The sequence below is a fragment of the Lemur catta genome, chromosome 1 (genome assembly GCF_020740605.2).
Source record: "Lemur catta isolate mLemCat1 chromosome 1, mLemCat1.pri, whole genome shotgun sequence".
Taxonomy (NCBI): Eukaryota; Metazoa; Chordata; class Mammalia; order Primates; family Lemuridae; genus Lemur; species Lemur catta.
Window position 1 is genome coordinate 96,585,567 of NC_059128.1, and position 27,614 is coordinate 96,613,180.

General features: G+C 46.5%; 2 protein-coding genes across 5 annotated transcripts in view; one reads left to right on the forward strand and one right to left on the reverse strand.

Annotated features, from left to right (window-relative positions):
• Positions 1 to 1,862, forward strand: part of ZWILCH (zwilch kinetochore protein) — a 32,878-nt gene extending 31,016 nt beyond the window's left edge. The window contains exon 19 of the mRNA XM_045541484.1: positions 870 to 1,862. The gene's annotated coding sequence lies outside the window, so the exon portion shown is untranslated. The remainder of the gene's footprint in view (positions 1 to 869) is intronic.
• Positions 630 to 17,628, reverse strand: LCTL (lactase like). 4 transcript variants are annotated; one of them, XM_045541496.1, is made up of 14 exons: positions 17,486 to 17,628; positions 16,831 to 16,970; positions 16,267 to 16,430; positions 15,581 to 15,668; positions 15,196 to 15,305; positions 13,656 to 13,784; positions 13,458 to 13,553; positions 11,228 to 11,282; positions 10,976 to 11,137; positions 4,859 to 5,133; positions 4,224 to 4,350; positions 3,842 to 4,041; positions 2,866 to 2,929; positions 630 to 1,133 (listed from the first exon to the last, which is right to left on the reverse strand). In XM_045541496.1, exons 2-14 carry the CDS (start codon positions 16,946 to 16,948, stop codon positions 1,018 to 1,020), a joined length of 1,704 nt encoding a protein of 567 aa, XP_045397452.1. In that variant the 5' UTR covers positions 16,949 to 16,970; positions 17,486 to 17,628; the 3' UTR covers positions 630 to 1,017. The 4 variants fall into 4 exon arrangements, with proteins under 4 accessions (XP_045397452.1, XP_045397459.1, XP_045397468.1 ...); XM_045541503.1 differs by lacking the exons at positions 16,267 to 16,430; positions 16,831 to 16,970; XM_045541512.1 differs by lacking the exons at positions 2,866 to 2,929; positions 3,842 to 4,041; positions 16,831 to 16,970.
• Between the last annotated feature and the right edge of the window lie 9,986 nt (positions 17,629 to 27,614).

Consider the following 27,614-nt stretch of genomic DNA (forward strand, 5'->3'; position numbering starts at 1 on the left):
TATATATATATATATACACATATATATATATAGTAGAAAGTAAGTTTGATTTCAAAAACACTGATGGGAGAGAAAAACACTGAACAGACATATCAATTTGACATAGAAAGCCAAGTTTTGTTAAAAACAATTTTACCCCAGCCCAATGTTGTAGGACTAAACTCCAGAAGCAAATACTCTTTTTAAAATATTTTGATTTGAGATCATATTAACCAAAAGAATTAAAGGAATAACATTTTCTACTATGTTACTGTTTTGGGGTTTCAGAAACAACATTAAAATCAGATAATGAGTAAAATCCCTGATATCATTCTTTCTTAAGCCATGTTTTGTCCCTAAATAAATGGAAATTAGTTAATTTTAGCATTTTAACATAGTTAAGAATAAAATAGACCTTTATTTTAAAAAACAAAATATCTAGTTACCTAGAGAATAAATAAATTAAATATATATTTAATACCTCAAATATTTCTTTGAGATATTTCATTGAGTAAAGTGAGTTGAATTTAGTGTAAGAAGTTTACTCAGGAAAGTGTATGTGCTCATTCACTTGGCATCCTTCTAGTGCTTTTCCCTTGTTGGCTAATAGTATTTACAACCTGAAAGGATGGTTATCTATAGATTGAGTCTGTCCATCATGTATAGGACAGTGCTGAGATAGCAATCATTTATACAGTAATATTTCTGGACAGATTTAAAAATGAAAAAATATGAAGTCACAAAACAGTTTGTATACTATGATCCCATTTTTGTAAAATGAAAATACATTCATATTATACAGCAAAATCTTAACATTTGGGAGGGGTGGGATTACAAGTGATTTTTATTTCATTTATGGTTATTTTTATTTTCTGATTCTTAAATCCCAGCACAAGCCAAAAAGAATGAGAGAAAGAAAAAAGTTAATTATTGTAGAGCCTGAAAACAGAAATATATGTAAACCTTCAAAGCAGAAAAGAGAGGAAGATCCTGAAGATTCTCTATGAAAGATGAAGCTCCAAAATTGATGATCCTGTCTCAGCTCTGCCTCCTCAGGAGGAGCGTTAGGAGAACAGCAGCAATAAGTACACAGAGTGTGCAGACCGTAGGTACCACAATCTCTGTAACCATCTGCATGTGACTTAGTAACGGCTCTGGAATGGTAAAGAGAACAGCCACCACGAATGAGAATATGATCATTTTAGCAAATATAGCTTCATCCTAAAATTTTCAACTGTATTGGAATAACTTGAAAAATGGCATCTAATTTTCTAATTATTCTCATTTGCCATAAAATAGAACCTGGTGAATTAAATGTTATTTAAAAATTATGTGAGAGCTTTGTAAAATATTTCAGAAAATATGGGCTAAAGAATGCCTAAATTTGGTCTTTCTGCAGGTACTGTAATAGTCTAAGTGTCTCTCAGTACTTATACTTACCATGAGTTAATCTTAGAATATTAATAGCCATATTCCATGGTTCTTATAATTTTTATTGGGGGTATTTGTGAAGGAAAAATCGTTGGAAAACATTTCCAACCTTTTAAAAATGTTATTGTCTATCTTAGGAGGTATAGGAATTTCTGTATTGAAATTTTTTATGTTAATTCTTGCATAGTTAATAATCTTTAAGAGTTAGATGATAAGCATATTTCATGTGCATTAATATAGTAGTGGCCATTTATGTAATACCCACTTTTAGGTTGTATGCTGCACACTCTGGTCCTAAATTAAATAAGGCACAGGACGTGCTCTCATGGAGTTCATAGGCTCATCAGTAAATTCTCTATCACATCTGTACATTCAATTTATTTTAGTTTAATAGAATATATATCCTTAAAATTGCCTAGTTATTAATATTTAGATTTTGGAGTGGGGGTTGCTGCATGTTGATATATTGGCCTGTAAAAATAGCTGGATTGGTAGGATTTGGTCTTGCACTTTCCACCTCTAATACCACATCAAAGATGAGTTTGTCAGAACAAGAATTTTATTTCTCTGATTGCCCTTATGGAGATATAAAGAAAAAATTCAAAGAGACAAATGATATGCGTTGGTGTTTCTTGATGCATAGTTGCATTTTGGTTATTCTATGTCTCTGATCCTTTTAGATCCACTGTGTAAGAAATGATGCCTTATATGAGAGTAGAGACCTTCTTTTGTTCATTGCTACATCTCCAGGGCTTAAAACACTCCCTAGCAAACAGTGAGTGCTTGATAATTACTTGCTGAATGAGTAGATATAAGATCTGGAGTGTACTTTGGCTTTTCTTCCTTCCATTTGGTGTAATAGTTGACTTTTCCCCTCCTTCCACAAGCCCACTATAACAAAAACAATAGGTATATAAATTTACAGTAGGATTCAGAATAGATAAAATATTTCTTTCATGGTGGATTTTTTTATATTTAAAATGCTTATAAAAATTTGACAGTGCTTCAAAGAAAAAAATCCTTTTTTTTTTTTTTTTTGAGACAAGGTCTCGCTTTGTTGCTTGGGCCAGAGTGCAGTGGCGTCATCATAGCTCACTGCAGCCCTGCAGCCTCAAACTCCTGAGCTCAAGAAATCCTCCTGCCTCAGCCTCCCACATAGCTGGGACTACAGGCATGCACCACCATGCCTGTATTTTTTTTTTTTTTTCTCCTATATAGCCGGGGTCTCGCTGTTGCCCACGCTGGTCTCAAATTCCTGGCCAGGAAGTGATCCTCCTACATTGGCCTCCCAAAGTGCTGAGATTGTAGGCATGAGCTACTGAGCCTGGCCTCTTTTTTAATTATAAGTGGTTTTGGAAGATTGACTTCAGGTAGATCCACATTTTGAGATTTTGGTAACGTCATTATATGTATAATTATGTAGTTTAATTGTCAAAAGAATTAAAATGTACTCACCTAAAGCAAGCATCTGGTTGTTGATAGAGCAAGTTTCCAAGGCTTTGAGGTACCAACTTTCCACCTAATGAAAACCCACTTGTTAAGTAATGTTGTATTGGATTAATTTTTTGCTCTTTTCAAATCATTTTTGGAATAAATGTGTGGTAAAAATAAATATTTAAAAAAATCTTCCTGTAGTTTAAATTAGTTAATACTTGTTGTACATCTATGTGGATTATAGTCAAGGAGTTGAAGAACAGAGCCTTTCTTCTTGAGGAGCGTACAACCTAGTGCTTTTCTAATAATGTAAAAGTAGTGAATTCCTCATAGCTATCCATCACTGCTTCCATTTATAGTCCTACTGCGCTCACCTTAAAATAATTTTGGTAAACAAGTGGGATTTATTTTTTAAAATTACACTGTAAATTATATTCCCTTCCAATAGGTACAGCAACATATAGAGGGGTTACAGAAAAATTTGTAGGTTATTGAAAGTGTTTGGTAGGTTCTAAAGGATTATTAAGTTCGATTATTTTTAATCTCATTTTTTGGCACCAGTATGTTTGTATGGCTTTGTTGTTTGATGGGAAAATAAATGAAAATGATATGCATATTATACATTCAATTTACTTAACTGCTTTTATATATATCTTGAAGAGTAGGTAGTATTTGTTTGCAAGAGGCATATTTAGAATAACAGTTAACTAGAGTCTCTATTGATTTTGCCCTATCATAATCTAAAGCAAAGGGGACTCCTGCCTAACCCCTAGTCATGCCCTTAATGTTCTAGGTGTTAGGTTGAAGTTTAAGGCATGCTTGCTCCATTCTAAGCAAATGAGCAAAGGGGTGGTGAGAAGTGGAGAAGAGACAAAGGGGCCATACTGCACACCCCTGTCTTCCTTTGTGGAGGAAAGATGCTTGCCAGGCTCTTTGTGTGTTCCTGCTGCCTAGCTCTTCTAAAATTCAGAACAAATAATATGATAATTAGGCCTACCTCTCTTGGATTGGGAAACCCATTGGCAGCGATAATCCTCTTGTAATATTGAACTGAAGCCTTTGGATAGCGAGGCTTATTTCTGTCATTAAATTCAACATAGTAGAATCCATATCTTTCTGAGTATCCTTTCTCCCATTCAAACTTATCCAACAGAGACCAGGAAGTATACCCTTTTACATTAGCACCATCTTTTATAGCTGCAAAGACAGTTATTCCATTTTTAATACATTTCATTTATTTAGAAAAATAATATTGTAAAGATAATATTAAAATGTTTTCATTTATAAGATTTAGAAGCAAGTTTTAGTTGATCGTGTGTGTTATCAGATTTTTAGTTAAATACAAAAATAAGTGAAGACAGTATTGGTTTGTATCTCACCTTTTAGCATTTCATTTATGTATCCTTTAAGGTATTGAATTCTCCATTCATCACATAATTGAGTACAGTGTAATTTTTGAGATGCTCCATTTTCCGTCACATATATGGGAGGATTGCCATATTGAGTCTGAAAGTGAGTCAGAGTAAAGAATATCTTAAAAATTCTGACTTATAGGTAGGTTTCTGAGTCAGGAGCTCATATAGGAACACATATTTAAGACTGCCACATTCTAATCGAGTGTATGTTAGCATTTCTGTGGTAGATGTCAGATAATATGTTTGTGTAGAGATAAATGTAGGCAGGAGGCAAGTTCATATGAAAGAATATCTCAGTAAATTAGCATTGTTGAAAGGGAAATGTACTTCAGGTCTTGTTCTTTCCCACATTTTCCATTTTAGGTGAGAAGGGTAGCAAAATAAATTTGGGATGAGACTTTCAGCTAAAGTTATATACATAAAAATGGTTATTCATAGTAGGCACTAGTCTGTAAGGCCCATATCTGGATAGCCTCTGAAATATGAATTACTAGGTTTATTCTGTTTTGTTAACTTTCAAATGTAGGCACCTGAGCTTAAGCTGTGAGGCCATGAATTCAGGTCTAAATGTCCTTTAAATAGTTTAATGTGATAATCACCTTAGCAAAGTTGAGGAGCCTCCTAAATCCCCACGGCACAGAATATAGCCATTTAGACCCCAGATCTGGCCAGTTTGGGTCAACCAGTTCTATTAAGTCACGATCATTCTGGTAGCTGGGCCCCTGGCGGGAGGGGTAGTTCCTTTCTGTGATGTATCGAGTAGTAAAATGACCTAATCCCAAGAAATCAGATGTGCCTTTAATGTAGCTCTTCTCCTGGAGTGAGAACACTGGTAACCTCGACATATCCAGGCCTTGCTCTTTACTCTTTCTTCCTATTGAGAGAGAAAAGCAGAATTTAACAAAGTATTATTTTGCCACAACCACTTTGTTATGTGTCCTGATGATACTGACATGTTGACATAAAAGCTAGACTTTTGGATTCATCTGCATGGAAAATATAACCTTAGCCTTTCAATCTGGAATTTTGAAATGTAAATACTACCCAAAAAATTTAAAAGTTTATGTTGCTTAAAAGTAATATTTTCACAGATTATTTGATAAGTGGTGTGTACACAACTGGGTAGCCATCTGGGAAAAAGTAGAGTTGGACTCACATTATTCCTTACATCAAAAATTGGTAATTTTAGGCCAGGTGCAGTGACTCACGCCTATAATCCTAGCACTCTGGGAGGCCGAGGCGGGAGGATTGCTCAAGGTCAGGAGTTTGAGACCAGCCTGAGAAAGAGCAAGACCCCGTCTCTACTAAAAAAAAATAGAAAGAAATGATCTGGACAGCTAAAAATATATATAGAAAAAAATTAGCCGAGCATGGTGGCACATGCCTGTAGTCCCAGCTACTTGAGAGACTGTGGCAGGATTGCTTGAGCCCAAGAGTTTGAGGTTGCTATGAGCTTGACGCCACAGCACTCTAGCCCAGGGAACAGAGTGAGACTCTGTCTCAAAAAAAAAAAAAAAAAGAAAAGAAAAATTGGTAATTTTAGCTGCCTCTGGGAAGGGAACTGGAAGGACACTAATGGTATGGAAGGGACATGGACACGTTCATCCGTTATTGGTAGTATCAGCTGACACAACCTCTGGGTTGGGCAATTTTGTCCTATCTTTCAAAAATTTAAAAGTGTTTTTCCTTTCACCGACCAATTCCAAATCTGTTTACCCTACAGTTAACTCATGTATGTAAAAGAATGTGTGTACAAGGATCTTTATTGTAGACTGAGTAGCAAAAGATTGGAAACAACCTACATGTCTGTCAGCAGGAACTGGTTAAATAAATGATGAAATATTCATCAGTACAACACTGTGAAGCCATTAGAACAAATGAAGCCGCACTGTATATACTAACACGGAAAGATTGGCAAGATATATGTTTATGTGAAAAAAAGATTGAGTGTTGCTTACATTAATAAGTACACACACTGGCCGGGCGCGGTGGCTCACGCCTGTAATCGCAGCACTCTGGGAGGCCGAGGCGGGTGGATCGCTCAAGGTCAGGAGTTCGAGACCAGCCTCAGCAAGAGTGAGACCCCGTCTCTACTAAAAATAGAAAGAAATTATCTGGCCAATTAAAATATATATATAGAAAAAATTAGCCAGGCATGGTGGCGCATGCCTGTAGTCCCAGGTACTCGGGAGGCTGAGGCAGTAGGATCGCTTAAGCCCAGGAGTGTGAGGTTGCTGTGAGCAAGGCTGACGCCACGGCACTCACTCTAGCCCGGGCAACAGAGCGAGACTCTGTCTCAAAAAAATAAATAAATAAAATAAGTACACATACTGACCAAACAGCAATGTTTTTGCTCACATGCAAAGTATACTTCCTTCTGGGGAGGATGGGAACAGGGGAGGGGTGGGAGGGTTAACTTTTCACTTTGTACTTTAAAAAATTTAAAACATATCCTTGTATAATCTATACAAAAAAAATTTAGAATATTTTAATTGAATAGGTGGCTAGAAGCTATTGTATTAGATAATGCAGATATAGGACATTTATGTCATTGTGGAAAGTTCTATTGGGCAGCACGGGTCTAGAGATAACTTTTGTTGATATATTTATTGTGAGTGAAAGAGTTCTTCCAAGAGGCCTAGAAGTAAGTTGACAACACAATTTCTGGCAGAATACTTTCACTACCTAAGTAAATCTAAACTGCTTAGAGGATTCTTCTTTCCACATGGTACAAAGGAAAGGTTCAGCCCCTTTCCCACTTGTATCATCACAAAATTGGAGTTGGTAGGGGCTGGGATTATTGACCTTAAGCCCAAGAACTGCTCTCTGACGAATCTGGCTTTTCAGTGCAATCCTGTGGAGGCACCTGCAGTGGCCTCTGAGGATCCCAAGAGAGCAAATGCACTGTGTGAATGATAATGTGTGTCTGCAGGAAGTGGGCAGGGTCCCTTCATGACGGCTTTTTCCTTGTATATCTTGAGGAAATTATTCTCAGGATTTTGAGTGTATGTGTGTAGACATGTCACAAAACTGGTTATTGCCAAAAGGTTTTTAAAGATTTTGTTTAATGCCTTCATTTTCAGATAATAAGATTAAGACCCAAAGAGGTAAAACACCTTGCCCGTAGTCACTCACTAGTTGGTGGCACAGTTGGAATTAGAACTTGATGCTTCCTAGTCTAGATAAGTCTGATAAATGGTGCTTTAGAAAGGGAATTTTTTGAAATGTTGACTATTCTGGGTCAAACATCTAAAATAGTCTTGTGTGAAATTGTAATCTATTTCAACATTATCCTTGCCTCTTTCTTATCAGAGGTAATATGTTTATTTATTTTTTTATATATATATTTTTTTTGAGACAGAGTCTCACTCTTTCGCCCAGGCTAGAGTGCCGTGGCGTCAGCCTAGCTCACAGCAACCTCAAACCCTTGGGCTTAAGCAATCCTCCTGCCTCAGCCTCCTGAGTAGCTGGGACTGCAGGCATGCGCCACCATGCCCGGCTAATTTTTTATGTATATATTTTTAGTTGTCTAGATAATTTCTTTCTTAGTAGAGACTGGAGTCTCATTCTTGCTCAGGCTGGTCTCGAAGTCCTGAGCTCAAGTGATGCACCCGCCTCGGCCTCCCAGAGTGCTAGGATTACAGGCATGAGCCACTGTGCCTGGCCAGAGGTAATATGTTTAGATTCCCATGGCCAGACACTGCTGGTGGCCTACCCAGTAGTCCCATGCCTATCTTCCTTGCCTTCTTCCTCACCACCTTCCAAGGGACCATGTCATTATAGGAGTCTTGGCCCCTCCCCGGCACCTGGGACCCTAGTCATGGTGGTCCTAGGGCATCAGCTGAGTATGTGACAGTTCTGTCCCTTGAAGCATGAAGGGAAGGAAGTCAGCTGGGGATAAAAGCTGTTTCTTGGGAAGATTTTCCTTGTTCTTAAAATTGGGTAAGAGCAACAAGGCAAGGATGCCTGCTTTTACTATTTCTATTTAATGTAGTAATGGGTGTTCTAACCAGAGTAATTAGGCAAGAAAAAGAAATAAAAGGCATCCAAATTGGAAAGGAAGAAGTAAAATTATATCTTTTCACAGATTATATGATCTCATATGTAGAAAACTCTAAAGATTCCACAAAAATCCTATTAGAGCTAATAAATGAATTCTGCAATTGAACAGGATACAGAGAGAACACAGAAAAATCAGTTGCATTCTCTACACTAACAATGAACAATCTGAAAAGGAAATTAAGAAAATAATTTCACTTACAATAGCATCAAAAAGAATAAAATACTTAGGAATTAAGCAAGGAGGTAAAAGACTTGTACAGTAAAAACTATAAAACATTGCTGAAAGAAATAGAAAAAAAAACAAATAAATGGAAACATATCACATGTTCCTAATATCATTAAGATGTTAATACTAGCCAAAGTGATTTACAGATTGAATGTAATCCCTGTCAAAATCCCACTGATGTTTCTTGCAGAAATAGAAAAACTCATCTAAAAATTCATATGGAATCTCAAGGGACCCTGAAAAGCCAAAACAATATTGAAAAAGAACAAAGCTAGAGGAGTCACACTTCCTGATTTTAAAACTTACCACAAAGCTACAGTAATCAAAACAGTATGGTACTGGCATAAAGACCAGTAGAATAGGATGGACAGCTCAGAAATAAACCCTTGGGTAAATGGTCAAATGACTTTTGACAAGGGTACTAAGACCATTCAGTGGGGAAAAGACAGTCTTCAGCAAATGATTCTAGGAACTGGATTTCCAAATGCAAAAGAATGAAGTTGGACTCTTAACCAACAGCATATAAGAAAATTAACGCAAAATGGATCAGAGGCCTAAATATAAAACCTAAAACTATAAAACTTAGAAGAAAACAGGGCAAAAGCTTCATGACATTGGATTTGGCAATTATTTCTTAGCTCTGGCACAGGCAACAAAAGAAAAAATAGATACATTGGACTTCATGGAAATTTTAAAAATTTGTGCATCAAAAGACTATCAACAGTAAAAAGGCAACCCAGAGAATAGGATAAAATATTTGCAAGTCATATATCTGATAAAAGATTAACATCCATAATATATATATCCTAAAACTCAACAACAAAAACAACTCGATTCAAAAATGGGTGAAGAACTTGAATTAACATTATTTCCAAAGACATACAAGTGGCCAATAAGCACATGAAAAGTTGCTCAGTGTCATTAGTCATTAGGGAAATGCAAATCAAAACTACAATGGAGATACTACCTCACATCCATTAGGATAGCTACTATTAATACAAAAAAAAATAAGTGTTGGCGAGGATATGGGGTAATTGGAACACTGTGCACTATTGCTGGAAAGGTAAAGTGGTGCAGCCATTGTTGAAAACAGGATGGTGGTTACTCAAAAAATCAAAAATAGCATTTACTTTATGATCCCGCAGTTCCACTTCTGCTTATGTACCCAAAAGAGTTGAAAGGTGAGCTTCAAGATATTTGTATACCTATGTTCATAGCATTGTTCATAAAAGCTAAAACATGGAGGCAACCCAAGTGTCCATGGATGGATGAATGGGTAAGCAAAATACAGTATATACATACAATGGAATGTTAGCCTTAAAAAGGAAGGAAATTCTGACATGTTACACAAGGGATGAACCTTGAGGACATTATGCTAAGTTAAGTAAGCCAGTCACACAAAGAAAAATACTGTATGATTCCACTTATGTGAGGTACTCAGCGTAGTCAGAATCATAGAGACAGAAAGCAGAATGGTGGCTGCCAGGGGCTGGGGAAGGGAAGAATGGGAGAGTTATTGTTTAACAGGTATAAAGTTATTAGTTTTACAAGATGAAAAGAGTGCTGGAGATGGAGAGTGGTGATGGTTGCACATTATGAATGTATTTAATACCACTGAATTGTACACTTAAAAATGATTAAGATGGTAAATTTTATTGTAATGTGTATTTTGCCAGGATAAAAAAATTGGAGAAAAAATTGGAGAAAAAATTGATTGGCAAAAAAGGTAAAAAGATATGACAGAGCGATTCCCTTTTTCTGTCTTTTTTGAGTGTTGATGTGTAAAGATGTGATGCCTGGAGATGCTGCAGTCACCTTGTGGCCATGGGGAGTGCCTGATGGGCTAACGGGGCCAGAATGGAAAGATGGCATGAGGCTGGTCCTCAGAGATCCCTGATGGCTGGATTAACTTGCCCTGGGTCACCCTCTTCTGGACTCAGATGAGATTATAAATTCCCTACTTTTTCAGCCATTTTAGGTGGAATTTTTTGTTATGTGGCAGTTAAAAGCATCCAAACTGATATAGCCTTGTGAGCTTTGCCTATATTTATTCTTTCTCCAACACTCTGGAAACCAGAGCTTGGAAAGTATTTCTCCAACAACAGAACTGACACTAGAACTGCCCCTGGCCTGTGATAGTATCTGACTCCTCTCCCCCTTGTCTGCAGTGGAAGTGGAGTGGAGCAGGAGGAGACACAGGACGGCAGGACACGAGACAGCAGCCCAAAGAACTGCCAATTTTTTTTCCTGGGTCTGAAAGTTCTCAATTTCTAGATCTAGGGATTTTTTTGGGGTCCCTCCCTGCCAATTCAAATAACCAGTTTTCAATTCTTTGCCTCACCCAAGTCTAGTGAACTTTTGCTCATTTCACTTGGGCCCAACAACCATTGCTGTGGTATCTGGAGTTTGAAAATGCGACTTGGCTCACCAATATGGTCTTTCATGACTTGGGGGTAGTCACCGGCATAAATGGGGTTGGCAAACCAGCCCAGGCAGAACTGTAGGTATCTCTCAGCAGCCTCGATGTCCTTGGGGTTCCTGATGTCCACAGGCTCCCCCCAGTCGCAGTTCAGTGAAATCCCCACCAGACCTTACAAGGAAAGAAAGAAAAGGTATGTGTGTGACTTTGCTTCTCTGTGCACTTGTCTGTTCTCAGTACACACATAGGGTTACAGCTCACCTTGTTGCTTGCTGCGCCATGTCCTGTTATAAGAATGCCAGGCTTGGGCGTGGGCCTGAAAAAGGAGTAGAAATTCATTGTTCATTTTCTCCCTTTCAGTCTGGGATGGCCTTTCTCCCCTTCCCAACTCTAGAGATCCAGCTTAAGACCTAGCATTTTCATAAATCCAGACTTGATTATCCCAATCCATAGCCCTTGGACCTCTGGAGGCACTTATTTTCTTTGAACTGTAGATGAAATTTGGTCTAAGTCTGGCATAAACAACTTCGTGTTGTTATTTGTTGTTTCTAAGATTTTTTTGCTGAAGTTTCTTGTTTGGTTCCTGTTTGTCCTCTGTAGCACCTGGGCAGTACTTTCCTATAGGTGCTCAGTACGTTAGGAAAATACTAAGCATCTGAAAGTCTTGAGAAATGGAATCTAAACTATACCAACCTGCCTTCTCTTGATATTCTACCAGTGCCCCGTTGGCCTGCCCAAGAGGCTATTTCAAAGGCTAATTCAGCATCTAAGAGAGACAGGAGGTAATCTAGGACAGTGGTTCTCAATATGTGGTCTCCAGAACAAGAACATCCACTGGGAACTTGATAGAAATGCAAATTCATGGGCCCTTTCCCAGACCTACTGAATCAGAAGCTCTGAGAGGGGGCCCAGCAATCTGTCTTAATGATCGTTTATGAAATGATTCTGATGCTTGCTGAAGTTTGAGAAGCACAGACTTAGAAGAACTGAATATCTCAAGCCTGTACAGTTTGGGAGTCTGGTCGTTGACTCAGAGAACCCTTGTTTATCAGCCCTGTCTCCTTACACTCCCTCTTTGCCAGCCAGCAATGACTAGCCAGAAAAACAGGGAATCGTAGGATTGTCCAATGAAGCGGAACATGTCAAAACAACATCAGAATCACATCTCTTTAGCTCGCTACCTTTTATAGAAGAGAAGGCCTGAAAAACGACTTCCATGTTCATTACTAAAGATATATGCAGGCTGGGCGCGGTGAATCCTAGCACTCTGGGAGGCCAAGGCGGGTGGATCGCTCGAGGTCAGGAGTTCGAGACCAGCCTGAGCAACAGCGAGACCCCCGTCTCTACTAAAAATAGAAAGAAATTATCTGGCCAACTAAAATATATATAGAAAAAATTAGCCGGGCATGGTGGTGCATGCCTGTAGTCCCAGCTACTCGGGAGGCTGAGGCAGTAGGATCGCTTAAGCCCAGGAGTTTGAGGTTGCTGTGAGCTAGGCTGACGCCACGGCAGTCAACTCTAGCCAGGGCAACAAAGCAACACTCTGTCTCAAAAAAAAAAAAAAGATATATGCAGAGTTCTGCCCTTTAAATACTCACAGTTTAAGAAATCATAAGCTAAATATAGAAAGAACAAGAAAGTTCTCTCTTCCTGACATGAGTTTGAGGATCCGGTATGTGACCCAGGGGCTCCTTGTCTTGAAGAGATTGTCCACCTTCTGCTAGGCGTCCCCAGGGGCCAATCCCGGCCTCGCATCCCTGTTCCCCTGCCATCATCATCTGTATCCTCACACATGTCCTGTAATGTGACCCAGTTCCCACCCCACTGCCTTGAACCTTTCCTGTACTTTGTCCTCACGGTCCGTGGCCATCGACATCTTCTCTGGATGTGTCCTTGACTCTCTTGTCCTGACCGATGCCCTAAAGACCATGCCCAGCGGCTTTTCCCGGCAGAGGCCATTCTTTCCCTCACATTCCGCACACCTCAGTCCCGGGAATAGGGTGGAGTCTGCCCTGTTCTTCATTGCTGCTTCTAAACTGTTTTTCCTTCCTCCTTCAAAAGCCCCAGGTCCTTTGAAATCCATGCTGTCAGACGACTTCTCCTAACCCCCCTTACTGCTGTCCCTGATCAACCCCAGTTACTTCCCCTCATTCACTGAAGATTTTAGCCCCCAATGCCACACGCCCCCTTCCTCCTGTCACCATTCCTTGCAAGACAGCTTGGATCTGTAGGTGACAAATTTCCACATGTATGTGCTCCATCCTCTTGGCTAGACTGTAAACTCTTGGCAGCCACGATAACATCTCAGCCGGTGCCCAGCACAGTGCGGGATGACAGGACATGCCCTCCATAAGTCCCCAGAGAACGGAAGGTGCTGTGGGGTGTGCCGATTGGGAGGTGGAGCAGCAGAGGACTGAGCTCGGGCTCCCACCCCTGGCGCAGGCTGAGCTGACACTGGAGCTCATCCCTGCACCAGCCGGACCCAGCTCACCTTAATGATGTGGTGTGCCGCCTTGTACAGGCCGGTGCCACGGAGCTTCAGGCCTGGCGCGTGGTGGCCGGTCTCATAGCCTTTTTCTGCCATTGCCTATGGGGACAGCAAACGGGGACCACAGGTCCCGTAAGAAGCAGCAGGGAGCTCTTTGGTGTGGGAAGTGGGCTTTCCCACCCGGAGAGCGGCCCTGCGTACCCGAGGATCACTGAAAGTAATCCAGTGCTTCACCCGGTCCCCAAAGGCCTCGAAGCACAGGTCGGCGTAATCCCTGAAGTAGCTGGTCATGCTCACGTTCTGCCACCCGCCATATTTGACCTGGAGCAGCTGTGAACAGAGAAGCAGGTGCCCCAGGGAGGACAGTGGCAGTGATTTAAATGTGGAGATCAGCTGTGCGACAGTCCTCATACAAACAAGAGGGAGGCAGCAGAGGGAGTATGAGACTCTGGTGCTTAGAAGGAATGTGACAGGTTGAATATTTAAGAAAATTCACCAGGGGAAAGGAGTCCGATAATGGGAAAAGCACCTTGAATACAGGTTCTGAAGAAATGAGATCTGACACTGGGCATGAAGCTCTAATGAGAACTCAGAGCTGTGCAGATGTCCACACCTCCCAGCAGCCTTGTCATGGGGCAGGGTCTGCCTTTTTCAACGGTGGACTCTCCCCAGCCAAAGATCTGCTCACAAGGGCAGGATTTTCCCAAGATTTGTCACGCTGTGCAGATTACCTGCCACGCTCTCCTTGGGGGGTTTGAAGGGATGCTAAAGGGGCAGGCTAGTGAAAGCAATTATCCAAGGAAGAAGCCAGGAGGTTTCCAGTTCCTCTCCCTGAAGCCTGCTCTGCCCCCAGCCCCAGCTAGAGGTGTCGGGTGGCTCCCCTTCCCACAGAGGAAAGCCCAGTTCCCAGTCATCTTAGCTCAGCACTGGGTCCTTCCAGGTGCAGCCCCAAGCTACGCCTGCCACCCCTCGCCTTCCCACCCCGCCTGCTCCCCAGACTCCAACTGAGCCGTTTGCCCAGCCCCCACTGCCCCCTGGCCATGCTCCCTCCAGCCAGAACACCCTCTCCCCACTGCCCCCCCAGACCCTCCCAAGTGCTGGTGGGAGCCCCGCCTTCTCCCCCAGCACCTCCCTGAAGCCACGTCTCCATCTCCTGCATCAGGATTCACACTTTGCACGTATTGGAAACATCAGCTAAACCAGCATGACTTCCCTGCCATGGGTGAGTGCTGTGGTTTGAATGTTTTTGTCCCTTCAAATTCATGTTGAAACTTAATCCTCAACGCAAGAGTCTTGGGAGATGTGGCCTCTTTGGCAAGTAACTGAGTCATGAGGGCTTATAAAGGAGCTTGATGGAGTTTTCCCTCTTTTTGTCCTTCTGCCTTCTGCCATGTGAGGACTTAGCATTTAAGACACCATCTCAGAAGCAGAGAATGGACCCTCACCAGACACCGAACCTGCCAGTGCCTTGATCTTGGACTTCCCAGACTCGAGAACTGTGAGAAATACTATCAATTTCTGTTCTTTAGAAATTACCTAGTCTACAGTATCCGCTGCAGCAGCACAAATGGACCAAGACTGTGTGTCAGAGATTTCTTCTGCACTCACTCACATCTTACAGTCCTGAGCCCAGAGTCCAGCTCTAGTCTTGCCTCCACCTTGGCAACCCCAGGCCCTCAAATCAGCCCCTTCCTGCCTAGCTGAGCTGCCCTTGGGTCCCTGAACCTGCCCCGGCCCTCACCTGTGGCAGATCCCAGTGGTGCAAGGTCACGATAGGGGTGATGTTGCTCTTCAGAAGGGCATCGATAATATCACTGTAGAACTTGATTCCCTTCTTGTTCACCCGCTCCGCTGTAGGTGAAATAAAAGAGGACTCTACGAGGAAGGGCCTTGGCCTTGGCCTTGGCCTTCTGAAGTGCAGCATTCCTGCCCTGTGGCTTTTTGCAGGCCTCAGCACACCCTCAGCCCACCGGAGCCCAGTTACCTGCAGAACCTGTGGGAGCTGCTGCCATCAGCAACCATGTTCATGGGCTGGTCTCCCTCCCCAGGACTCTGTGGTGTCCCTGCAAAGCCAACGTGGCCAAAAGGGGCTGCACTTGGGTGCAGGAGGGGCTGCCCTAGCTCACCTCGGACGCCTGTGGGCAGGAGCCGTGGCCAAGACAGGGAGAACTGGTAGTGGTTGACGTGCAGCTCCCTCAGCAGAATGATGTCCTCCTGTGCGGACAAGGGTGGGGAGGCAAGGCCAGGTCACCTGGGGCCCTGGGTGGGGGAAGGGGGGAGGCAGGGGTCCATCATGCCCCGGGATCAAGGCTCGCTCTTATCTGCAGCTCTTAGTGAGGAGGGACCTGTTTCCTCATCTACACAATAGAGCTGATACCACCTGCCCCCACTTCATGCGGGAGATATGCCAAGAGCCAACTAAAATGTCAGGGGGGGCACTTTGAGGGTGTTCCTAATAAACTTGGGGGATGAATCGCCCAAGAAGCCATCCAGAGAGGAAAGTGGGTTCTCCACAGGGCCCAGGGGTTGGGGCCACTGCGGCCTACAGAGGCCCTGGCATCAGCCCTTCTGCTGCCCATCCCCTGGATGAAGGCCCTGGCTCAGGTGAGGCCCTGTTTCCTTTCCTCCTACATCATGTCCCCACATTCTGGCCCCCCTCCCAACCCCCAACCCCCAGCCACCACAGCCCCGCCCCCTTTGTCTGCAGTGGGGTAGGGGGTATTTGGCAGAGCACTGGGTTGACATTGTCACCTGGGATCCCCAAATACATCCCTCCCCACCTCTCAGCTAGGTGCACACGCCCCCCACTCACCTGGACCTTGTAGTAGCTGTCACAGGCCACATCCGCTGTCTCATCCCCGAGCACCTTCCCTTTCCCGCTGTGCGTGAAGGCGTCCCAGATGCTGGGCCCTTTCCCATCCTGGTCCCAGGCGCCCTCCGTCTGGTAGGCGGAGCTGCCCACGCCCCAGGAGAAGCCTGGGTAGAGACCCATGGTAGAGACGCAAGCTGGGCCCCGGCTCCACCTCGCCAGACCCCGGGCTGTGCCTCCCAGGCCTCAGGGCCGGCCCCTCTGCACCTCCTGCCTCGTGTCACTTGGGCCTTGTCTCCTAGGAGTGGGAGCGTGTGAGCCAGGGTGGGGGAAGATATAATATATTAAAAACTTCTTTTGCACAATTTTAGCTCTAGTTAGCATTTTTATCTGTATAATTTTTAATAACTTTAGAAAAATCTGTTAGGACCTTCTTTTATTTTATAACCACACGGAGGTATGTTTCCCGTCCTACTAGTCAGGAAGCTAAAATCAAACTCCTTGGTGAGTCAGCCAAGGTAGACAGACACACGGATGGAGGGTAGACCAACACAGGAGTGGACGTACCACGTGGGAAGGTTCCATAGTAGAAGGAGGCCTCTTCTGGGGACCCCTTCCTGGCGGCCCCCAGCCTGGACACCAGCAGTAGCATCCACCAAAGGGTGACAACCTGCACTGGCTTCATGGTACCCGGCCCTCCCCCATACCTGAAAAAAGCACAGCTGACTCGTGCAGGCCCACGCAGCCAGGCTGGGGGCCAGATCCCAGCTGGGGGGGGGCAAAGGCCAGGAGTGGGGGAGGATGGGAGGGTGGGGTGCTTTATCTGGACCCACCAGCTTTATCTGGACCCACCAGAGGCTGAGGCTGGGCGCCCGCCGGATACCATTCTCGTGTTAAACTGAGGAGACAAAGGCTGGGCTTGGGGAGCTCCGGGTCTGATGGCCAAGGCCCCACACTGCCCCTCTCCCCGCCCAGCTCCCTGTCTGATGGGGGAGACCCAGCCCATACCTCTCAAGCCCCTATCTAATGGGAAAGTTCCAGTCTGATGGGGGAGGCGGGACAGCCCCTAGGGCCCCTGCCGCACCCCAACCTACACAAGGTGACATGAGCAGAGGGTCGCCCCCCTCCCCCAGCTGGGGTCACCCATGCCAGGACCTTCAGTCCTGAGTGTTAGGAAGATTCTCTCCCACTGGGATCCCCTCTTTGATGCCAGCCAGCTTACCCAGGACTGTCCTTGGTCCCAGACACCCCCAGAGCAGTAGCTGGCAGCCAGAGCTCCCTCTGACTGACCCCCAGGGCCTGCACTGCCCCCTGAGAGCAGAGCCCACGGTGCGCCCGAAGGCTCTGGTTGGGGGTGTGGTCTGTGGCTTGTCCCCCCCCTCCAAAGAGTTTCAATAGCTGCATTCAGTGGGAACAGGCAGGAATGCTGAGCTGGCCGGCGGGCCCTGAGTCAGCAGCCGGGAGCTTGGCGCTGGCCCAGGCTCTAGTGGCAGCTGAGGACGGGGGAGACTCAGTCCTCCTGGCCCCTTCTGGGCTGGTGCGCCTTCTTCAGCACAGTCCTGTGACTACTGAGTCCTGGGGGTGCCACAGGGACCAGCATGTGTTGGCATCTGTCTGCGTCTCCCCTCCCTGCTGCCAGAGAATATTCACTGTAGAAGGAGAAGTTGGTTTTTTCCACCTCAGCCAGTCTTTGGACCCCTCATTCATTCCCTCCCTCACTCATTCCTCCAAGCAGCACCGCCACTGGAACACGCCCTCCTGGAGGCTCGGCCCCTGCCGTTGCCCCTGCAGTGCCCTCCCGGCACAGGCCTCCCTCCTGCAGCCACCCGGCCTCCACGCAACGCAGAGCCCTCGCCTCAGCCCTCTCACTGCACTCTTGGCTGGGCCTCGGCCCTCGGTAGTCAGTTAATTTCTTTCTACTCACCCTTTGATGGGCAGCACCTCCTCCAGGAAGGCTTCCTGGGCCCACCCCCAGGCTAGATTAGGCTGTCTGTGTTCACCCCCCTCCGGCTCCTGGGAGGCAGGGGCGAGCCTGCCCTGTTCACCTGGCATCCCTAGTGTCAACACGTGGTTGGCACTCAAGAATGTGAGTTGAATCTAAATAATACTCACAATAATCAGCCTAAAAATGACTCACATTTATTGGATGCTTTCTACCGCCCAGGTGTTTTCATGTATTGATTCATTTAATCCTCCCAACAGCCCCCGGAGAAGCGGCTTCAGCCTTGGTGGGGTGGAGGTTCCGGGCCCCCAGCAAGGGCAGGCTGGTACTGCTGGTGGTCAAAAGCCAGCCCTCTCTGGACTGACCACTGGCCTCAAGGTGGCCCTGTTCTGGCGCTGGTACTTTTACTAAACCCATTTTGAGGTTGAGGGAACTAGAGAGAGCCTCAGGCCTCGCCACCCTGGCAAGTGTCTGGAGATCTGCCACAGGAGGCCTGGGGGCAGGTGGGATGGGTACCTGGACGCCCGCAGGAGGCTGCTTCCCTCCGGAGTCTTGGAGGGCCCAGCTGCAGCACGGGGCCGGCTCCCTTGGGCTTCCACTGGCCATGCCTGTGGTGAAGGGACTAAGGTCCCTGCCCCCAAATTTTGAGGTTCCCAGGTACATTCATGGGGGCAGGAATGCTTCTTGGAGCAGATGCGAGGGCTGGATCCCTTAGCACAAATGTAGCGAGTAGACGGGGGCATGATCTATAGGGATGTTTCCCCACCAGATTCCCTACCTGTCTGTCCCCATCCTTTCCTCAAGAAACATTTCCCAAGTCCCCACCAAGTGCTATGAGAGGCCCTGGCCAGAGTGAAATGGGACGTGGCCTGTGCCCTCCAGAGCTGGGGTCTGATGGCCTGACCCAGAGCCTTGTCTGGGAGCCACCAAACCCCAGGATGCCATGCTCTGCAGGTAGCCAGGCCGCCCTGCTTCTGCCCTGCTGAAGCCAGAGCTCTGCACCCCTGAGCCCCAGGAGCTGCTGGGGGGAAGGGAGCAGGTTTCTCGGACCGTGAGGGCTGCTGCTAGTTCTGGCTCTGTGATCAAAACTCACAGCCTTGAATCTTCCGGGTGTGGAGGGTAACTCCCAGAGCACACTTCATTTTGCAGAGACCTACCTTTTTGTTATAAAATGTTCAAACAGGTTGGGTGCTGTGGCCCAAGCCTATAATCCTAGTACCTTGGGAGGCTGAGGTTGGAGGATCGCTTGAGGTCAAGAGTTCCAGACCAGACTGAGCAAGAGCGAGACCTCGTCTCTACAAAAAATAGAAAAATTAGCTGGGTGTTGTGGCACATGCCTGTAGTCCTGGCTACTTGGGAGGCTGAGGCAGGAGGATTGCTTGAGCCCAGGAGTTTGAGGTCGCAGTGAGCTATGATGACTTCACTGTACTCCAGCCCAGGTTGACAGAGCAAGATCCCTCCCTGCCAAAAAAAATGTTTAAACATACAGAAAAGTTGACAGAACTGTGCAGTCCACACCCTATGCCCCCCACTGTGATTCTACATGTCACTATACTTGCCTTATCACTGCCACACACATCCCACGTCAGGTCACTTCACCCCAAACCCTTCAGTAGGCATATCATTAGCTATATTTGTTTATGGTTCTGTTCTTTTTGATGTAACATTTGCTTACAGTGATATGCACTGTAAGTGTGCTATGCTGTAACTTTTTTTGTTTTCTTTTGTTTTTGAGACAGGGCTTACTCTTTCGCCCAGGCTAGAATGCAGTGGCATGATCATAGCTCACTGAAGCCTCAAACTCCTGCCCTCAAGCGATCCTCCCGCCTCGCCTCCGAAAGTGCTGGGATTACAGGCGTGGTCCATGCCCGGCCAATTGTGTGAGTTTTGACAAATGCAGGCAGTTGTGTAACCAAACCATTGTTAAGATATGGAACGTGAATTTGTTCCCCTCTAACCTTGCATCATGCCACATCTCCTTTCTGAGGACTTTTGGGGAAAATTCCTGCAGGTCTCCAGAACAGGAGTCCATGTCATCTTGTTTCCCTCCTAGCTCCGGACACCTGGAAGCTCTGAGCTGCGCCGCGGCCTGCCTCCAGCATGCACGGGGCTCGAGTTGCACATGTCCGCGTGTCACCTTTCTCTCCTCCCTGCTTTCCTTGTTTGTTATTTTAAAATTCTACTGAAGTGTACATACAACTCCACAAGCTGGTTCTCAAATCCTTTTTCTGGAACAAGACTGAAGGAGTGCTGCAAAAAGAAATCATCATATTGGAATTTTCAGGCCATTTCCATGGTTTGTGGTGTCCAACTATGTGAAATTGAGTCTGTTCCAGTAAATCTGGAATGAATTGACACTCTCTGCTCAGAGTATGGACCTGTGTGCATAGTATGCATGTGTACACACACACACACACACACACACACACACACACACACACACACACACGCACATGTGGAGAATTCCTGTCTTGGTCGGTCCAGACACTGGCATTGGCAATGATACAGCAATTCCAAACCCAAAGATCCCACTCAGCAGTGGCCTTGCTGCCCGGGACCCCTGCAGGGTGGAGGGGAGGGGAGGGGAAGGGAGGGGATGGAGGTTTGGCTAGCGGCCTTGGCCTTGGAGGGCTGGAGGCTGGCACCTGTGAACAAGCGATGATGACGATGGTGATGGGTCTGGAACCTGCCTGGCCAGCACTTCCCACCAGGGCTCTTTGGTCAGAGCTCATCTACTAGAGGTTCTCAGGTCGTACCTCCCATTTTCTCCCCCCATCTCCACTCATGGGGAGCCCAGCCAAACCTAGGGGACCCCTAGGTTCCGGGTCCTGACGGGTACCAGGGGTGGCACTGGGGTGGGGGATGGGCAGAGCCCCTCAGTCATTTCCCCTCAGGACATGCACTGGCAGAATCTTCCAGAGCATCCATCACAGACCTCATTTCACTTTTATTTAGAAAGCTGCTTAAGAGTCTGTTTTTATTCACCTTAGAATCCCATGGCTTTGCCCAGGGCAATGCTATTTGTTTAAGGAATGAATAAATGGTTTTCCTCTTCATCTCTGCACAGAAGCTTCGAGAACAAGCGCAAAGGGCCGTCCCTGGGCAGAGGGCAGGCCTGGGGGGCTGGCCTCCTCTGGGAAGGAGGGAGCCTGAGTCCTTCTTCAGAGAGGGTCTCAAGAAACGATGTTGGTGACTCCATCCTAAGGGATAAGTGCCCATGGGGCCCCAGTGGCCATCGCAGCTTTCTGAATAACCAGGGATCTAAAATTTTAAGGACAGTGAATAATCCTAAGGCTTGTGTAGCTTCCTTGTGTTTGTTATTTTGCTTTCGAAGCTAGTTGTCTGGGGCAGTTAGCAGTGAGACCTTGTGACAGAGCTACCTGTGTGCTTGTGTTTGGGGCAGGAGCGGAAGGCAAGGCCTGAGGAAACTACAGCCCACGTCGGAGAGGAAAGCTGGTGCAGTCTCTGTGCCAAATGGGGAAACTGAGGCCCAGAAAGGGTGAGGGTCACAAGCAGTCGGGACTAGAATCCATTCTTGAAGGTAAAGTAATATTAAAACTGTATTAAAAAATAATTTTGTTTTAAAGATTATACAGAAAATACATAAATATATGCACATCACAAAGAAATGGCAACCGTTCCTGAAATATATGCAGGAAAAAGGGTGAGCCCCTTCTCCTTGGCCCCCTCCCCCATGTGGCCACTGCTGGCAACTGGCTGTGTCTCTTCCTGAATCTCCTCTGTATCAGATTGGGTACATATACATATAGGTAGTTTTGTCTGACTTTCTACATTAGTCGAGGCAGATATGGTAATATTGTGTGGCAACTTGCTTTTCAGAAATCTTATATGTTGGAGATCGTTCTGGATTTGTGCATCCTGCACTGCCTCTTTCTTTTTCCCAGCTTCCTGGCATTCCATTGTGCAGATGGTTCCATAATTGATCTAACCAGCCCCTTACAGATAGAATTTTCCTTGCCAATGCTTTGCTCTCACAAAGGAGTCTGCAGTGAATATCCCCGTATGCACCTGCACCCCTATATTCCTCTAGATGTGTATATAAGTGGAACTGTGATTTTGATGGACGGTTCCAAATTCTCCTTCACTGGAAGCAACCTTGTCCTTTTGAACCGAAGCATACTCCACTTTGACATTTACCCCGCATAGCTGGTTAGGGATGAGGGTGGAACTATGGCTCCAAATGCCACAGTGGCAAGGCCTGATGCCCACTGATTGGGAGAGGCCTCAACTCCTGCTGGGAGCTCAGTGGCAAAATAGAGGTAAATCTGCTCTGGTTAATCCCTGGAAAAAAACATCACCAGTGCAGAGCTTTACAGTTTAAAGAGTGTCTTTCTGACACCTGTACCCGAATGTTTACAGCAACACAATTCACAATCGCAAAGATGTGGAAACAACCCAAGTGCCCATCAATCCACGAATGGATTAGTAAACTGTGGTATATGTATACCATGGAGTACTACTCAGCTATAAGAAATAACGGTGATACGACATCTCTTTGGTTCTCCTGGAGAGAGTTGGAACCCATTATATTAAGTGAAGTATCCAAAGAATGGAAAAACAAGCATCACATGTACTCACCAGAAAACTGGTTTCCCTGATCATCACCTAAATGCACATCAGGGAAGGATACCAATTGGATATCAGACTGGGATGGGGGGGAGGGGATGGGTGTATGCCTACATGACGAGTGCGTTGCACACCCTCTGGGGAATGGTCATGCTTGAAGGTGCTGACTCGGGGAGGTGGGGGGGGGGGAGGGGATGGAGGTATGACTACATGGTGAGTGCCAGGCGCACTGTCTGGAGAATGGACACGCTTGAGGCTCTGACTCAGGGGGATGGGTGGGACACGGACAATGTATATAACCTGAGCTTTTGTACCCCCATGAAGAGCTGAAATAAAAAAATAAATAAATAAATAAGAGTGTCTTTCTGTGCACAATCAATCCCATTTAACTCCATTGAATAAGGAAGGGCGATATTACTTTTCCTTACCCAAGTCTATGAATGGGAAAACCGAGGCCTGAATGATGCACCCACGCACGTAACTGGCAGGCCCAATGTCTGGGACTCCAACTTTCAGGTGCTCTTCCACCCAGCCGGCCGCTTTCTCTTTTCTGGGTCACCTCACACCAAATCCTCCCAGACAAGCCGCCCTCAGCGTCACTACTGATCCTGAGGATCCAACTAATACTGGAGCCACTACTCGGGCTCCAATAAACCCAGCTGTGCAATAAGATCGGAGGTGGTTAGGATTTGCCTCCAACACATGCTCTTAGGCTGCCCCAGGGTGAGAAAATACAGCCTCTCACTTCTCAGATAGGTTCCAGTGCAGAAGGCAGGGCTGGACTCCTACCCAGTCCCCGGAAGGTTAGTTACCTAACTGGGGATGTTTATGAAAAATCATACATGTTAGGATCTTGGCCTCAATCATCTCCCTGCTGGGGTCACTCTTAGAAAATATTTGAAGAATAAATAATTGGGGAAAAAAGGATGTGTAAATAATACATGTATGGAAAAGCAAGAGACCTAATTTACAAAGGTGTTATATCATCCAGACCCCATTTGCTTTTTAGATGTGTATAGGCGTTTTTACCAGATTTCTTTCTGTCTTTTCCCCTATTTTATTCTTTGATGTGATCATTCTGTGTTTGCCGCTTTGCATCTTGTTGTCTTAATTTAACTTAAGATCATATGCACCTGTGCCATAAGACGGCCCCCACCTGCTGGCGTTCATGCCCTGTGTAATCCCGTCCCCTGGAATGTGGGCTAGACCTAACGACTCACTTCCAAGGAACAGAATACGGCAAAAATGAAGGGTTGTCACTTCCAAGATTAGGTTGCCAAGGCTTGTGTGCCTTCCACATTGCTTGCCCTCTCTTGCTCTCTCACCCTGAGGGAAGCCGGCTGCTGTGTCCTGAGCTGCCCTGTGGAATGGCCCACATGTTGAGGAAGGGATGTCTCCAGCCCAGAGCCAACAAGGACCTGAGACCTGCCAACAGCCTTGTGAATGAACTTGGAAGTGGATCCTCTTCCAGTCAAGTGTTGAGAGGACTTCAGCCCCAGCCCACAGCTGGATTGCAGCCACGTGAGAGACCCTGAGCCAGAAGCACCCAGCAAAGGCATGCCCGGAAACTGTGAGGTAATAAATGCTTGTTATTTAAAAATGTCACTAAGTTTGAGGGTAATTTGTTAAACTCAGCAACAAGTAGCTAATATACATTCTGTGGCCTACATTTTCCTATGGCTGAGCACTGGGGCTGTGTTTACCTTCCCACTAATACAAAATTCACTTTAGTGAACATCTTCCTGTCCCACAAGCCTTTTTTGAATTTAGTAGTATTTTCTAAGGGTGACCCCAGCAGGGAGACGATTGAGGCCAAGATTCTAACATGTATGATTTTTCATAAACATCCCCAAATTGCTGTCCTTCAAGGAAAGGGACTTGACCAAACCGGGCTTTCAGGAGTGTCTGGGTGCCCATTTCTGCATGCCCTTGGCCGGCACCTTTCTTAGGCTCTCTGATCATCAGTGTCTGGGAGATGCCAGGGGCTCCCTCAGGGTCACACGGTAATTCCCGGCAGAAGGGCACAAAACGACCCAGATCTTTTTATTCCTTGTGTAGAGTTCTTGCCTCTGACCCACACAGCTGCCCAGCTTGTCTGCTTTGCCAGAACCAAAGCAGAACCTCAGGGCTCTTTTTCCACCCCCGAGGACTCAGAAAATCCCTTACATGTCAAGACAAGCTGGTCCCCAATCCTGCCTCCCTTTGTGGACCTACCCACCCAACAAAGCACCCCCGGCTCCACTGCCCGGTGGGGCCTTACCCAGCTCGCTCCCCTATCCGTCAGGGCAGGCTGGCCTCGCAGCCCCAGCCTCCACCTCCTCCTCTCTTGGGCCACAAACCCAGATCCAGGCTCCGTCTTGGGCCACGAACCCCAGCCTGGGCTGTTTCCATCCCCCTGCCACTGTGGCCAAGAAAACAGGAAGCATCTGAGTCACTGGTTGTCCCCCTGGGCTTTGGCTGTCTGGGCCCAAGTTCTGGAGTCAGGGAAGGACAGGAGGGAAGAGGTTGGCTCCACAGAGGTCAAGACTGTCTTGTGGGGCTCTCTCTTCCAGCGCGGGGACCCCAGACAGCCAGTGGTCCAGGAACCTCCCCTCGATTCTTCTTGGGATGAGAGAGAGAGAGAGACCCCTGCCTTAACATGTGGCATCCCGGAGTTGGCCCTGCCGCCCGCTGGCTCGGGGCCTGGGGCTTGTCTGGGGTTCTCCATCCTGGTTGTACATCGGCATCACCTGGGAGCTGTAAACCCTACTGACACCTGAGTCCCCCCCACAGCAATTCAGCTGTAATTTTTTAAAGTTCCCCAGGTGATTCCAAAGTGCAGCCGGGCTTGAGAACCGCGGGGCTGCTCCTCTGTCTCCCCGAGCCCGTTTGTCCCCCGCCCACGGGGCTAACGATGCCGCTTTCCACAGGGGCTGAGGAGCAAGGGGTGCTGGGTGCGCTCGCGCACATGGAAACGTGTGAACCCGAGTGTAATAAATCCGCTTAGGTCCGCCCGTGGGAGGCCTCGGACAGAGCGGGGTACGCTGGGCTCCCTCGGCCCTTAGAACCCAGGCAAGGGCGCCGGTCCGCACGCGCGGGCCCGTGTGGCGCCCCCTCGTGGCCGCCCTCCCCGCGCTCGGCGCGAGCAGAGGAAGTTCAAGGAGAGAACAGCAGGCGGCGGTCCAGGCTCGGCCCCACGGAGCTCTCGGGCCCGGGAAGAGAAACGAAGCCCAGTGACTCAACATAAGGCAGAGAGGGCTGAAAGGGTCCCCAGGGAGGAAGACAGAGCGGGAGAACGAGACGGGCTCTGGCTGCAGGGAGGAGCGCAGGCTTCGGAACAGACGCATAAAGTCAGGCAGGTGCAGGGGCGTGGGGGCACCTGTGCGTGGCGGAGAGGGGCAGGCGATGTGCAGAGGCCAGCACTCCCTCCCAGCCCCTCTCCCTCGAGTAAGCACATACCGCGTGAGTCCACTTACGAGAAATAAATAACAAGCACATTTGTTTTGCAGTGTAATCTGAAAATTATCCATGTCTGGAGTTTTCGTGGGTCTGTTCTTGGTATTTGTGGTCTCAGCTGGCCCTTGCTTGTGTTGTCCTGTCACCTTGTGTGCTTGGTTATCTTGATGGTAGGATGGAAATTTGTTTGAGACATTACCTTTAGAAATTACTTGAGGCCTGAAAGATGTCATCTTCCTTCAGTTAGGGCTTCAGTTAGCTCCGGCCAGGTATGCAAGCCAAGATCACCGGATCCAAGTTCAAAGCTTGGATTTCTGGCCTAGATCATTCACAGCCAGGGTGTGGTCCTTGCGAGGGCCAGTTTGCTTCTGGTTTGCTCTCACTTTTAGGGTACACACTGCCCAGGTGTGGGGTAGTTTCTCCGTTCTCCCCCTAAGTTCTGTCCTTGACTCCCTCAAGGCTCTGAGAGGCTCTGCTCAGCTTCTTGGGGTTGACCAATTCTACCAAAGCAGAAGTGGCTCCCAATGCTGGGCTGCTGATCAGGCAATTTCATCATATCTTATTAGCTCCTGGATACTTTTAAAATTAGTTTAGGCTGGGCATGATGGCTCACGCCTGTAATCCTAGAGCTTTGGGAGACTGAGGAGGGAGGATTGCTTGAGGCCAGGAGTTTGAGACCAGCCTGGGCAACATAGTGAGAACCCCATCTCTACAAAAAGTAAAAAAATTAGCTCGGTGTGGTGGTGCCTGCTTGTAGTCCCAGCTACTCATGAGGTTGAGGCAGGAGAATCACTTGAGCCCAGGGGTTTGAGGTTGCAATGAGCTGTGATGACGCCGCTGCACTCCAGCCTGGGCAACAAAGTGAGACCCTATCTCAGAAAAAAAAAAAAAAAAGATTATTTAAAATATTGTGGCAAGTTGCTTTCAGTAGGAAGATTGGTCTGAATAATCTAAACCTGCCTTTACTAAAAGTAGAGGTCCTCTCAAGTTTAGTTTTAATATTACAGTGTTTCTACTTAATTTTTTGATCCTACAATTGTACTCTTTTTCTTTTAAACTGAAAATGTTGATATCTAACAAAATATAAATACTTATTTTCTTGGTTTTTAAAGACAGAGTCTCGCCCTGTCATCCTGGTTAGGGTGCAGTGGCTCGCTGCAACCTCAGACTCCTGGGCTCAAGCCATCCTCCTGCCTCAGCCTGCTGAGTAGCTGGGACTACAGGCATGCGCCACCACGCCTGGCTAATTTTTTCTATTTTTAGTAGAGATGGGGTCTCACTCTTGCTCAGGCTGGTCTCCAACTCCTGAGCTCAAGCAATCGCCCTGCCCTCAGCCTCCTAGAGTGCTAGGATTAGAGGTGTGAGCCACCACACCCGGCCTGCTTTT